Source organism: Anolis sagrei, chromosome 2 (genome assembly GCF_037176765.1).
Source record: "Anolis sagrei isolate rAnoSag1 chromosome 2, rAnoSag1.mat, whole genome shotgun sequence".
NCBI classification, from domain to species: domain Eukaryota; kingdom Metazoa; phylum Chordata; class Lepidosauria; order Squamata; family Dactyloidae; genus Anolis; species Anolis sagrei.
Genome location: NC_090022.1, coordinates 210,904,203 through 210,918,103, shown reverse-complemented (window position 1 = coordinate 210,918,103; position 13,901 = coordinate 210,904,203). Strand labels below are relative to the sequence as shown.

General features: G+C 37.6%; 1 protein-coding gene across 2 annotated transcripts in view; it reads left to right on the top strand.

Moving 5' to 3' along the window:
- The window catches only part of FOCAD (focadhesin), a 147,167-nt gene that overhangs the window by 14,844 nt on the left and 118,422 nt on the right, over nt 1-13,901 (top strand). For both annotated transcript variants that reach the window (XM_060762447.2, XM_060762446.2), the window contains exons 6-10: nt 5,970-6,071; nt 8,349-8,553; nt 10,063-10,269; nt 10,441-10,528; nt 12,433-12,635. In XM_060762447.2, the coding sequence (XP_060618430.2) occupies nt 5,970-6,071; nt 8,349-8,553; nt 10,063-10,269; nt 10,441-10,528; nt 12,433-12,635 (805 nt within the window). The remainder of the gene's footprint in view (nt 1-5,969; nt 6,072-8,348; nt 8,554-10,062; nt 10,270-10,440; nt 10,529-12,432; nt 12,636-13,901) is intronic.

The window sequence follows — 13,901 nt, the reverse complement described above, 5'->3', positions numbered from 1 at the left end:
GGGTTCCTGTGAATATTACATTACAGTATATATATAATTTATTTATTTGACCAGTCATATGACCATTTCAAAATACAACACAAGTAAAAGGCAAGGCAAAAGAAAAAATAAAATAAACGGAGAGGATAGCAGCTGCCCTTCTATTTATAGTCAGAATAATATTTTCTTGGTTCTTCTTTTGGGAAATGTGCTCTTTTCTTGATAGCTCTCAGAATAAAAAGGCTTACTCTGATTATGGTGGATCTTTCCTGTCCTTGAAAGAGAAATGTCAGAAGGTCATTTCTGTTGGGGAACCTAAAGTTGGATAGTAATGGATGTAAATATCTGTATCAAAGATCAGTATATGCTGGACAGTCAATCAAAAAATGTTTGATATCTTCCACAGTTTGTTATCTCCATACGCAGAATCTCTCACTTCTTGGGATGTTACTGTAGTGCCTGGTTTGCATCATAATACCGAGTTGTCAAATCTAGCCCTAGTATATATTCTTCTTAAAGGTAACGGAAGTGGAATATTCAGATAGTGTTCTAAATGTAATTTTATTGAGTATTTAAATCAGGGGTCCTCAAACTAAGGCCCGGGGGGCCGGATATGGCCCTCCAAGGTCATTTCCCCAGCCCTTGCTCAAGGTTAACCTAAGTCTGAAATGACTTGAAAGTACACAACAACAACAATAACCATCCTATCTCATCAGCCAAAAGCAGGCCCACACTTCCCACTGAAATACTAATAAGTTTATATTTTTAAAAATTGTTCTTCATTTTAATTATTGTATTGTTTTTAAGTGGGTTTTTTTTGCACTACAAATAAGATATGTGTGGTGTGTATAGGAATTCATTCATGTATTTTCAAATTATAATCCGGCCCTCCAACAGTTTGAGGGACTGTGACCTGGCCCTCTTTTTAAAAAGTTTGTAGACCCCTGATTTAAATCTTGCAGCCTGCTTCAGACAATCTTACTTTGATTATTTTTTGTACTGATGTGGAGTATCTACAGTACAAGTGACCCTCTATTCTCCGTGAAGAATTGGCTCCAGAACCCTTCTCAAATACCAAAAAAGTGCATGCTCAATTCCCTTATATACTCCTTCAAAATGAGAAGGGAGCTTGCATGCCAACCAATCCCTTGCACACCACCACCCCAGTGTGTATCCTTAACCAACGCCATGTGCATGGCATGAGCCCCAGTATGAGCTCCTCCATTTCTTTTTCTTCCTTTCCCACTGTCTTTCTCTTGCTCTACTTCTGTGGCTTCTTTTCCCATTGCAGTGGAGCACTGCATAACAGCTTCCTTCCGGGTCCTCCTTTGAGGCCACCAGGTAGGGGAAGGATGTGAGGCTTCACATTTCTTTTAGTTGAATAGTTTAATGCTATTTTTAATGGAATGTTTTCATTCATGGTTGGTTGTTTCCATGAATTTGGAGTCCAGGTAGCTGTAGCCTGAAAACTGGCTGTATACAATTATACTTCAATCCAACTGGTGATTCTGTTCTTTTGACCATGGAATTTGTATTTGGGCGCAGAACCTAAAATTCCCTGCTGAAGAAAACTCTTCTAGGAAAGAATTCAAAGTGCCCCTTCAAACTGCAAATCCCATGATGTTGTAAGATGGAACCATTTCTTGGGGAAGTTATAATGGGATTAAATAGATATTAAATAGATGCACTATCACTCTGCGAAATGATAGTAAAGAAAAAGCAATTGTTCATTGATTTAATACAGCTTTGACAATAGATGGTATGGCATTATGCTCTGTAAGGACTATAAACTATATTTCTATAGCTCAATGCATTATAGAAAGCATTAAAACAATTATAGCAGTGGAACCTGTTTTACTTACTGGTTGCTAGAGCCGTGCTCCAGCTTTCTCTAGCATGGTGTGTCTCGGATATATAGAACCACAGTTGTCAGGTGATCGGTGTTGTAGACTAGTCAGGAGGTATGCACCAGATTGGTAAAGACTACCCTGTTCAGGTACTCAAGGCAAGGTTAACTGAGCATATAATGTGAGGTGACACCACTTTATCCACTATGGATTTCTTTATGTAGAAAGAGATTGTTTGAAAAGGACTCTCATGTGATCCAGAACTTGTGTTTTTTTTTTTAACCAAAACAAAACAGAAACAATATACTTAATGTCTTGGAAAGGCAGCATGCATGACAATTTTCTTTTCAGATTTATGTGCTGTGTACATAAAGAAAACTACCATGTCTTTTTTATGCCCTCCCCTTTACTTTGTTGTAATGGTGATACTTGCAACTTTTTAGATAACACAAATTGCTTCAGGCCACTCAGATTCTCAATAAGATCACAAAGAATAATTTATGAGTAGTATTGCAAACAGTAATGAGCACACCAGTTTATTGGAAAGAGTAGTCCAGCTTTCCTCAATAGGTTTCCATTCTTAGCAGGTGTAGCTTTTGGCTATTTTGATGGCGTTGTAATCTAAAACATCTGGAATAGGAATTGTAAATTCTTCATTATTTCAAAGATGAATACTTTTGTAGCTTTGCGCCTGCTGTGAGAGAAAATGAATATTTCTCCACAGCAGTCTCCCTGTATTCTAAGAGTGATGGAGGAATTACTTTGTGTCAAAATCCACATGGACTTTGGCATTGGAAACTCGTTTTCTGCAGAGAAAATGAGTTCCTTGTGAAAGAAAAAATGTTTTCTGCACTGGAAACCTATTTTGTGCAGAATAATTTATCTGCAACACAGATAAATTATCAGTGTTAGTGAGATAGTGAGACATTTGAGTGCTGTGGAAAATTGTACGAAGTCTTGCTGCTTTTTTATTCTTCCCAATGGGGTTTTCTAGCAGTTAAGAAAGATGTTTTTAACTTGGAAAAATAATTGTAACTTTTCACCCCCTACTCTGTTGAGGAAGGCCCAAATAGTTCACTCCTGGATGCAATAGGTCCTACTGTTGAAAATGTATGATGCATTCATTACAGCACAATCCAGAAATGCCTAACATCTATTGAAATTGCATCAATTTTTCCTCCTTGCAGATTTTAAGAAACTGCTATTTTTAGAAGTCTGAAGCTTTAATGCAATCTTTTGAAACCTGTGTTGCACAGAATGCTTAACATCACATCTAGCATTATTTCCTTTAGAGAACCATCAAGCTGTATTGTTCAGCTGTCCCTGGTTTTTGGGGATTGTGCTTCATTTCTGGTTTCAGTCCTTGGTGAAACGCTGCCTATTATGCTTTGCAAATTTATGTTCAAGATTCAGAGAAGTTGACTACTTGCTTGTGGGGCATGGGGCAGATGCATCAAGGACCCGACAGAGCTCAGAAAAAAATAGTTCTTGAACTATAGCTCCCTGAATGTAGTTGTATTTTGAAAATTAACTTTTATATTTGCTTATTTTATGTCCTCTCCCGTCTCCCAAAAAAACAAAAACACTAGCATCCAAGTATTGCAGTATTTCCTTAGAGGAAAAGCTTCCTAGTCCACTGGTTTTTATTTTTGTTGCACTTTGAGATCTGGTTTTTTTTTTTTTAGCAAAACCCACAAATTATGTTTAATAATATAGTCATATTAGTCCATTAAATGTGATAATTACCCTTTAAGATGTCACAGAATTATTTCTTTTTATTGCAATGGCTATCTCTTTGTGATATAAGAATTCAGGCAGTTGCTTTCCAGAGATTTTGGCAAAGAACAAAATAGGGAAGAAGGTAGTCTTATTATCATACTGGTTGGAGCCATTCAGAAATGTAATCTTTGGGAAGGGGATGTTACTAGAAAATGGGAAATGATTGGTGTTAATAAAAATGATACTCCCCTCTCCACAACCAAGACAAAGGGGTTGGTGTGTATATGTTCACAAAGAGAAACCAGTATTAAGAAAGAGGATAACAGAAATTAAGAAAGTTAGCGAAGTGCTGAAATGATGCCAGACTGTGGGATACCTCTCTCAACATTTGTTATAGGGGATCAGTTAGCTCACTACCAAAATGCTTATGCTGCTTACCTCTACTTATGATCATCATCTTGTATATGTTTCATGTTATTAATCATGTGGGATTTGCAGCAAATTGTTGCAGCATAGCTTGCTGCGATCCTGCACTCTTCCATTCCAATTTCTGTATTTTTCCCTCTCAGTCAGTGAACAGTCTAAGACCAGTAATGTTTATTTTTATACTTATTATATATATTTGTATACCTGGAGTTGTGAAAACATTTTTTGGGTGGAAAATGTTTTAAGAAGTCCTGGCATAGAGCACCTGGTATTACTTGATGGTGCCCCATCCAAGTACAAAGCACGGATACTTAGCTTCCAAGATCAGGTGGTAATCTGGTGTCTTTACAGCATTTAGGCTTTTTATTATAACACATCTATTTGACTTTTCATTACATGTCTATTATGTAGGGAAGGATGAGAGAGAATGATTGTGCTGGTATCACTCAATCAGTTTCATGACTGATGGTTTGAACCTCCGTTTCCTAAGTCCAGCATCCCAACCACTGTATCACACTTGCCCTCTGATCTCTGGCAATGAAGGGAATAATGTTACAAAAATGTAGCAAAGTCAATCCTATGACCATCCAGCAGAGATAAAGTCCCATTACTATCAGTGGGTCTCATTTGCAGTGTGTATAACATATTTGCTATTGACTGGGATCCTGGGAATTCATTCCAGTGTAACATTTCCTTAAATTCAGAGAAGTCCTTATAAATAACAACAGAGAGGACTCTTTCATACTACAAAACTATAATACTATGATACCACTTTAAGTGATTTGGCTACATTCTGTGAAATCCTGGGATTGTCACTTTAGGGAAGAGTATTTGGAAGTTTCAGACAGAGAGCTCTAGTCCTCACCAAACTACAAAGCCCCATATTCCTTTCTCCCTTTATTCAATTGATTGATTGATCTTGAACATTAATAGACCTAACTAAATAATCCTACTTGGATTACTAATAATTATTAGGATGAGCATTAAGGGACAGACGTTGTGAGGTAACAGAGGGAGGTAATGGTAAAAGTAAAGATTTTCCCCTGTGTCGTGTCTGATTCTGAGAGTTGGTGCTTATCTTCATTTCTAAGCCAAAGAGCCACCATTGTCAGTATACAACTCCAAGGTCACGTGGCCGGCGTGACTGCATGGAGCGCCATTACCTTCCCGCAGAAGCGGTACCTATTATCTACTCACATTTGCATGTTTTCAGATTGCTAGGTTGGCAGAAACTGAGGCTAACAGGGGAGTTCACCTTGCTCCCTGGATTCGAACCTGCGACTTGTTGATCAGCAAGTTCAGCAGCTCAGTGGTTTAACCCACAGTACCACTGGGGGCCCTTGACAGAGGAAGCTGCTTGTCTTATCTGTGAACTATGGCTGTTTTTTTCCCTCAGAGGACATGGATACACATATCCAATAAACTATTGGTTTTCTTAATGTAGTTTGGTGCCTTAGGTTTGCCACAGAAGGTTCTCCTGTTAGCAGTATGGACCTTAGATCACCTACCACTCCTTTTTGCTTCTATACATGGACTCTGTCTGTCTGTGTACCCAGTCATGTCTTTTGTCACAGACACCAATGTCTTGGGCTAGTCTGGGCAGGAGGAAGACCAGAAAAAAATAATTTCATGTTTTGTTCAAATATGTACTAAAATTTAAATTTCCTTATTTGCAGTTGTAATTCTGCAGGCTGGAATACACAGAAAGCTACAGCAAATGTAACTGCATACAATACAGTAGCCACAGTGCATACATTCCTGAACTTCATGTGAAACTGTGTGTAATAGCAAACCCTATTGAAATGACTTTTGGCCCAAGAGTAACATAGTCATGCAGGAGGACCAAAAACAGCACCAGAGATTACATATTTTATTGGATATTTATAAATAAGTCTGTAGATACTGATCCCATAAATATAGGCATTGTATTGTATGTGTAGGTTAATCAAAACTGCATATCCCATTATCTATTTTTCTTTATTTTAAAACCATTTTCAGAAACTCTCCTCATCCCCTGATTACCATTCTTGAAAACAGACCTGACTGCTGGCCCATTCTTCTGCAGCATATGACAACCTTTTTCCAGCAATGCCCTGAAAGGTAGGTGAAACTAGCCTCTAAATGTATTACCTGAGGAGGAGAGATAAATATACCATACTCCAAACCATAGGCTTAAAAGAAAGTATATTTTGTCATACATTTGCAGACATGTTTCCTCCATGTATGGGAGAATAAGTAGAGATGCAAGAACAAAGAAATGCCTTGAATAGTTATCAACATACAGAAAAAGGTTATTGTCATTATTCGTTATATATAATCGTACTCTTCAAACAATGCAACATTCTTCCACATAAAATTGTCGAGTGTGTATGTGTTTCATGTAGGAGATCTCCCGTCTTTTATGTCTTACCACCTACAGTGTACTGCAGGACTTGCAGTGATAATAATTATGGCGGAATGAGTAATATGAGGACATTGCTACTCCAAATAAGGATTCTGCCCTTCCAAATTTTCCTTCAGTTCCCACATGTCTAGCGCTGCAGTAACCTAAAACACAATTTGACATAAACAAATATACTTCAAGCTCCCAATGAAAAGACATGGCTAAAGTTACCAAGGGAATGAGAACATGGCCAACAGAAAATTTCTAGATGTGAATGCTTTCTAGTGTCTTGCTCAATGTTTAAAATTTTGGGACAGAATGGAAATTTCAAGGGAGGGAAATAATTCTCATTTCTGGAGAGAGAACCCTCATTTTGCCTGCCCTGAAACTACACCTTGTGGAATTGAAACCTCTTGAGGCTTTGCACTACCACAATGAATTTATTCTGATGCGAGACAGAGTACCTGCATTTTGCCACTTTTCAACTTGGTGCTGTTTCCTATTGTTCTTGTTTGCCTACAAATTGCTACTGACTTATGGTGATAGGCAAACCTATCGTTGAGTTTTCTGAGGCTAAAAGTATGTGACTTTCCCAAAGTCACTCAATGGGGTTTCATGGGGTTTGAACCCTATTCCCCAGATTTAAGAGTCTAGTGCAGTGGTTCTTAACCTGGGGTCCCCAGATGTTTGCCTACAACTCCCAGAAATCCCAGCCAGTTTACCAGTTGTTAGGATTTCTGGGAGTTGAAGGCCAAAAAGATCTGGGGACCCCAGGTTGAGAACCACTGTGTTCAAAACACCAGGCCAAACTAGCTCTTGCTGTTCTTTATAACCCTTGGAAAACCGTTCCTGATGTTTAGGACTCTCACAGAAAAATAGTAATAGATTATTATTCTTAGGTCACTAGAAAGTGAATGAATGAAATAAAGAAGTACAATATAGTATAAAACACATACACAATCCTATCCTGATTGAACAAGACATGGTACACAGGAATCTTGCTGGCAATGGTGTGATAGGAGGAAACGGGTGCAAATAGAGTGCCTTGCCTTTTACTTTTAAAAATGTTTTTACGTAATGTAAAGCTACTACTGGGTTCAATTCCAATGCTCCTTTTCCCCCTCTTTTTTAATATGCAATTTTGATTTCATGTTAAAAAAGAAAACATATTATGAATATATACAAACATATACAAAATAAAAAAATGCACATTAAAGGGAGAGAAGGGGGAAAAAAGAAAATGATTCTATCTACCATTATTATGAACTAAAGATAAAACGTATAATATCCCAACTAAAAAATAACGAATTCTATACACAAATAATATTTATTTGTTTCCAACACTTGTATCCTGTCCTTCTCTATCTCCAGAGAGGGACTCAGGGCGTTTTACATTGGCAGCAATTCGATGCCAGTACATACACAATATATCACAACATTACACATTAAATAAAAACCATTAAGTTAAAAATCAATTTAAAACATTATCATAATAATAATGATTTAATAATAATAATAATAATAATAATTTTATCTCTTACTGGCCTGTCATCTTGGCTTGAGGCAGGTTACAGCATAATTAAAGCACATAAACATTGTAAACATTCTATAAATATACATATTTCTATAAAAGATACATATTAAAATGTATTTCTATAAAATACATATTAAAATACACAGAACAGAGATTCAACACAAACAAGAGTTTAAAATTAATACTTAAAACTGGCTGGGTAAAACTGCTAAACTATTTATGAAAGTTGGCAATCTCCTCTATTCAGTTTATATCCTACTTTTTCTGCTTAAGAACTCAGGGTAGTGAGTCTAATATCAAAAACATGGTGAAAATCTTTTCTGTTTTCTTAATGACTTCATTGTGATTGTTATATCATTTCAACCACAGACGTTGTGGTGAAAACTTTGCTTGTTTTGGGTACTGCTTTTATACATTTGGGATTCTGTGTCATTGACCACACATGTTTCTTCACCTGCAGCAAAGAGAGTGCCTGTGTTTCTATAATGAGGCCATTTCTGAGATACCTGTTCTGTGAGCCTTGCCAGTTGCGAGAACACGCTGAGTTAAGGATGGCCCTACTTCGAGTCTTGCTTCAATCACGAGGACCTAAGAACAAGGAGGAACCCAATGCCCTCGAGCGCCACCTCCTTCAGCTCCTTTGTGACTTGGTTCCGTATTTTCAGGTTGGAATTCCTGCCACTTTCCTCACTTATGTTATGATAGCACTTTGCTAAGTGGAGACAGTGCAGGACTGACTTAAGACATATTGTTATTGGAGGCAAAGTTTTATGTGATTTAATTATTATCTAACTCACCTCGAGCCACGAGGAGAGGCGAGTAAGAAATAAAATTATTTTTATTATTAACTAAATTTTAGGCAAACACCTTTTTTTCATTCCTGCAACACTGTGTCAGTTATACATATTCCAATATCTGTTCTACTATCAAATGTGTATGAAACTGACTATTTATTGTATTGTCGAAGGCTTTCATGGTCGGAATCACTCAGTTCTTGTGGGTTTTTTCGGGCTATATGGCCATGTTCTAGAGGCATTTCTCCTGACGTTTCGCCTGCATCTATGGCAAACATCCTCAGAGGTGAGGTCTGCTGGAATTGGAAAAAAATATATATTTATTAATAGTTCATTATTTATTAGTAATAATTATATCTCGGCATGTTAGGGTCCCGAATAGATGCAGCACATATAAAGCATTATTTAAAACTCATTAAAATTCTTTTTAAAAAATTAATATTGTTTTTAAAACAGGTTACAAAATTGTTTCAATGCTGTTTATAAGGGGCTGAGGCATGTGAAACGATGCAGTCATGACTGCCAGAGGTTCACAAGGAATGTCGTCAATCCAACTTCCTTTGGAAAGAAATTTCTTCATCATGGTGCTGCTACTGAGAAAGCTCTGTATTGTTTACTAATCTACAAAGTCCTTCATTGTCATCATGAGGTTCGAGAATTAGTAGTTTTAGAAAAATAAATAGAATTGTGAAGCAGTGTGATTGCAGGAGAAATAGGATTTAGTATCATATGCACTATTAGTAGGAAAGTAAGAAAGCAGGAAAGCTGAAAGTCAACTTTAACTTATTTATTTTTTTCTCCTGTAATCTATTACGGTTTTGTATCTGCTTTTTTAGCTGTAGTAGTTTGTAGTGTAGTAATTGTCGTTAGGAAGTTTTTAGTAGTTTGGAGTATTATTTTCATTATTATTCATAGATTTTTGCTAATAATAAAAAAAACAAAGCCTCTCTTAGGACAGGCAGCAGGGTCTCTGGAGAGGATCAACAACAACAACAACAACAACAACATTTTTATATTTGTTACCCACCTCTCATGGCTAAAGGCAAGGCACAACACAGTTAAAATACACTGTCATCATAAAATACATTCAATAAAATGCATATATTAAAACATATTTCTATAAAATACACAAAGATTAAAATACAATAGACACAAGCTCTGAATAATATTGATATGCAGGGCATTTCACACAGGTAGGATTGCACTTGATTATTTGCACCTGAACATGGAAACTTAACAAGGTGAGAAAGTGTTATGTGAAAGTGCCATGTATTGTTTTGATTTGTGGCAACTGCTCTTTTGCACATAGTAGTTGCCATATGACCTTACTGTCAATGGGTGGTGACATGTATGATTGATTATTTTGTTTCCCTTCTCCAGGTAAAAGATCTGTCGCAGGTCACAGAAACACTCCTTTTTCTGCAGGAATTATTTCAGAGTCTCCTGCGCTTCCCTAATGTTTGGAAAGTCCAGTTATGCCATCTCTCCCTGCAACTTCTGTGTTTCTGTGAGGTTTCCCTGCAGCTCACAAGGGAATGTTCATCTTTAATTTGCTTAATGGAAGAAAATATGGAGCTTCTAAAAGAGGTAATGTATATATTTGAGTATATGTGGACATCATTTATAAATTGAGAGCAGGTTTTGTGACTAAATTATAGATTTAGATATGACCCATGGATAGGCTTAGGGTCATTCCAGATATTTCCAAAGATTGCAAAGGCTGAAAAAATTAATTGAAATATTTTCGCTTTTTCTTAGGGGTTTCCACTTGAAATGACCATAATTGGATTAGGTTTGCTTCTGTTGCAGGCTCCAGCCAGTCAGCAAAAGCCAATCTTAAAACTAGGTAAGACGCTTAAAACAAAAGAACTGTTGATGTTCCTCTTGTCCATTTTATCAAAAGCAACAGCCAGAAATGTAAGTTGGGATATGTTCATTCTCCTGTTTCTAGATTTGCAGGTCATTATCAGAAGTCAGATTGGAAATGAGAACATTTTTTAAATAAAATATTTCTAATATTATTTCTACATAATGTTTTGTGTCTGTTACAAGGGAAAGCAGATGAGTTGCTATACATACATATGTAATGAAAGTACATACCATATATGCTTGCATATCAGGCAGTTTGATTTATAAGTCGAGGGGAGGTTTTGGGGGTCAAAATTATGGATTTTGATATGACCCATGGATATGTTGCAGATCATTTCACATAGAGGGGAAAGCACTAGTGCAGCTTTGGAGTCAGTCATCACTGGCCATTACCATTTATCCTCCTAGGCATTAAAAAAGGCTAGAAGCAGCACTGGGACAGGCAGAGTATAGGAAGTCAGTGCTTTTAAAAGATTCTCCTAGGATGGATTAAGCTCTTGCCTTTTACCATTCTATTGAGAGAAAGCAATGGTTACTTTTTGATAAAAGTTAAGGTACAATACTTGGAGCTCCTGGTGGTGCAGCGGGTTAAACTGCTGAGCTTCTGAACTTGGTGACTGAAAGGTTGACAGTTCGAATCTGGGGAGTGGGTGAGCTCCTGCTGTTAGCCACAGCTTCTGACAACCTAGTCATTTGAAAACATGCAAATGTGAGTAGATCAGTAGGTATTGGTCCTGCGGGAAGGTAATGGTGCTCCATGCAGTCATGACGGACACATGACCTTGAAGACGTCTAGGGACAACGCTGGCTCTTCGGCTTAGAAATGGAGATGAGCACCACCCCCCCAGAGTCAGACACGATTAGACTTAAAAGGGAAAACCTTTACCTTTATTAAGGTGCAGTACTTACATTCACTTGTGGATTACTCAGCCTAGGTTTTTAGAGTCGATTTGTGGATTTTAAAATGTAAACTCATACATGAAAATAAACAGTACATACGATATGAAAATGCACATGGAACATTAGTACAACATTCTGTGTACAAAAAATTACTCATCTCTAAACTCATATGAACAAATATGAAAATGGAGATGGAATTCAAGAAATGACACATAATGGAGTCAACATTCTGACATGCTGGTGCTATGGGAAGGAGTTGGCCACATTGGCCTATTTCAGTAAACATTTTCTGGCACTTGGAAGACTAAAACGTTTTGGAAGTATTGAGCTTTCATAGTCTATGCATCTGGTAAAGCAGGCCAAAATCCACAAAAATGTAAGCCAGGTAAATTCTGTCCATCTTTAAGGTGCCAAAAGACTCTTTGTTTTGCATTTGCAAGATATGGTACAGTATTTCCAACAGTTCCAAGTGATATGAAAGCTGTCTCTGTTATCTGATCTTTCTTGAAGCTGCAGTTATGTGATGGAGCTGCAGTGATGGAGGTTATTCTTTGGAGCTTTGTCTTATCAATAATAATAATAATAATAATAATAATAATAATAATAATAATGTGATTCTTTTCAGCATGAGATGAAGATGGATTTTGGAAATATGTGAAATATTGAGGAAGAAAGTGTTGACAGTATTTACTTTTTAAATGAGAAAATAACATCCAATTGGCCCTTCTGTCTGAGATTTTGGAGCAAGAGCAGTGTCCTCTTCTGAACTAGTGTATCTTTGAGATTACTGGTTTCAAATTTGTGGCCCTCCAGGTGTTTTGGACATTAGGTCCCAGAATTCCTGGGAGCTAAGCCCAAAACACCTAGAGGGACAAGCTGGCTAAGGCTGCTGGGAATTGGAGTCTGAAACCTCTGGAGGGCCACAAGTTTGACACCTCTATTCTAAAAGTTCCAAGTTTGGTTTTACTCTTTCTCTTCTAGCCATCAAGATCCTTTCCTGTCCTGAAACCAAGAAGACTCAGACAGCAGCTCTTATCTTGGTGATGCCTGCATTACAGATCTTATCCTCAACAGCGGTAGAGGAGTACATGACTGAGAAGGATGGAGGTGCCACTAGACAACAGTTGGCCATTAATCTTCTAGAAATTGCACAGCAGGAAGAACTGAAAGAGAAAAAGCAAACGGTGAAATTTCTTTGCCTGCTTCCAGACTTCCATTTTTATGTTGCTGGGAAGAGGATACCATATATTCATGAACTTAACATAGAACCAGAAAACTGTAGATAGTAGGGAATTTTAATGAAATGAGTGACTTCTGCCAAAAGTCGCTATAGTGTCTCCCAGGAGACTTAGAAAATTCTTAAACATGCATCATTTCTAGGATTATGCTAGGTCCTCCAAGCTGATTCTATGATAACTTCCGGTGGTAGCATATCATAAAATCGCCTGGAGGCCCTGGAATGTTCCTGTGGATACTTGAAACGGTGGAGATTGGTTCCACGGCTACATAGGGTCATACTGTAGTAATAGTCAGTGCTTTCCTGATCCTCAGTTTCTCCCCCGCTTCAAACGTAGCACTATATGAGAACCAGCAATAAAATGTGGATTCTTTTTGTGGTGAGATGGAGTACCAGATTCTGAGGGGCACTTTGCAAGTCAGTGCATATTGTTTGGATCACTTAAATTTACAAGGGCTACACTTGTTAAATCGGGTCAACAATGTGTGGCACTTCAGATGTTGTTTGTCTTCAGCTCCCCTCATTCCTCTTGTTGGTTAAAGCTAGTGAGGGCTGTTCAAACCATCTGGACAACCACATGTTCCCCACTTGGCTGCGGTAACCACTGCAGTTCACTCCACAGTATAGTGGCTAAGTGATTGAGGCGTTAACCAGAAGTAAAGTCATGGTTCATGAATGTCCATAGATTAAAAACAGCCTATCTTGCAGCACCTACTTTGGTTTTAAGGGCACACCTGGAATTTTAATATTATGCACTAGGGAAGAGAATTATGAAACACTAGTGATGTTGATCAATGGCACCTGGCAGCATTCTTAACAAGCAAATTCGATAGTAAAGATTGTGTTATTTCCCACCTGCTGTAGATTAAGGTATGAATCCTTTTGTTAATCCTAACTAAAGTTTGAATCAACAGGGTCTACATAAGTGTTAAGTGATCTTTCACCAATAACTTCAGTAGTTGTACACTGCTTCGGACTCTTCAGAATCTAATATGAAATGTGAATTGACAGATATGTACACATAGGAAATACAGGCATTTTACAGATATATTTTCCAGAGAAAATTATAAACAAGCAGCTAGGAATAGATAGCAGCTGTGTACCACCTAGCTACTTACACAGGTCTGTTTGGTTTAGCACTTTGCAAAACAGGAGGCATTTAGAGCATCTCCCAGAAATTGGTCAGTAGCCCATTGACAGATTATCCCCTACC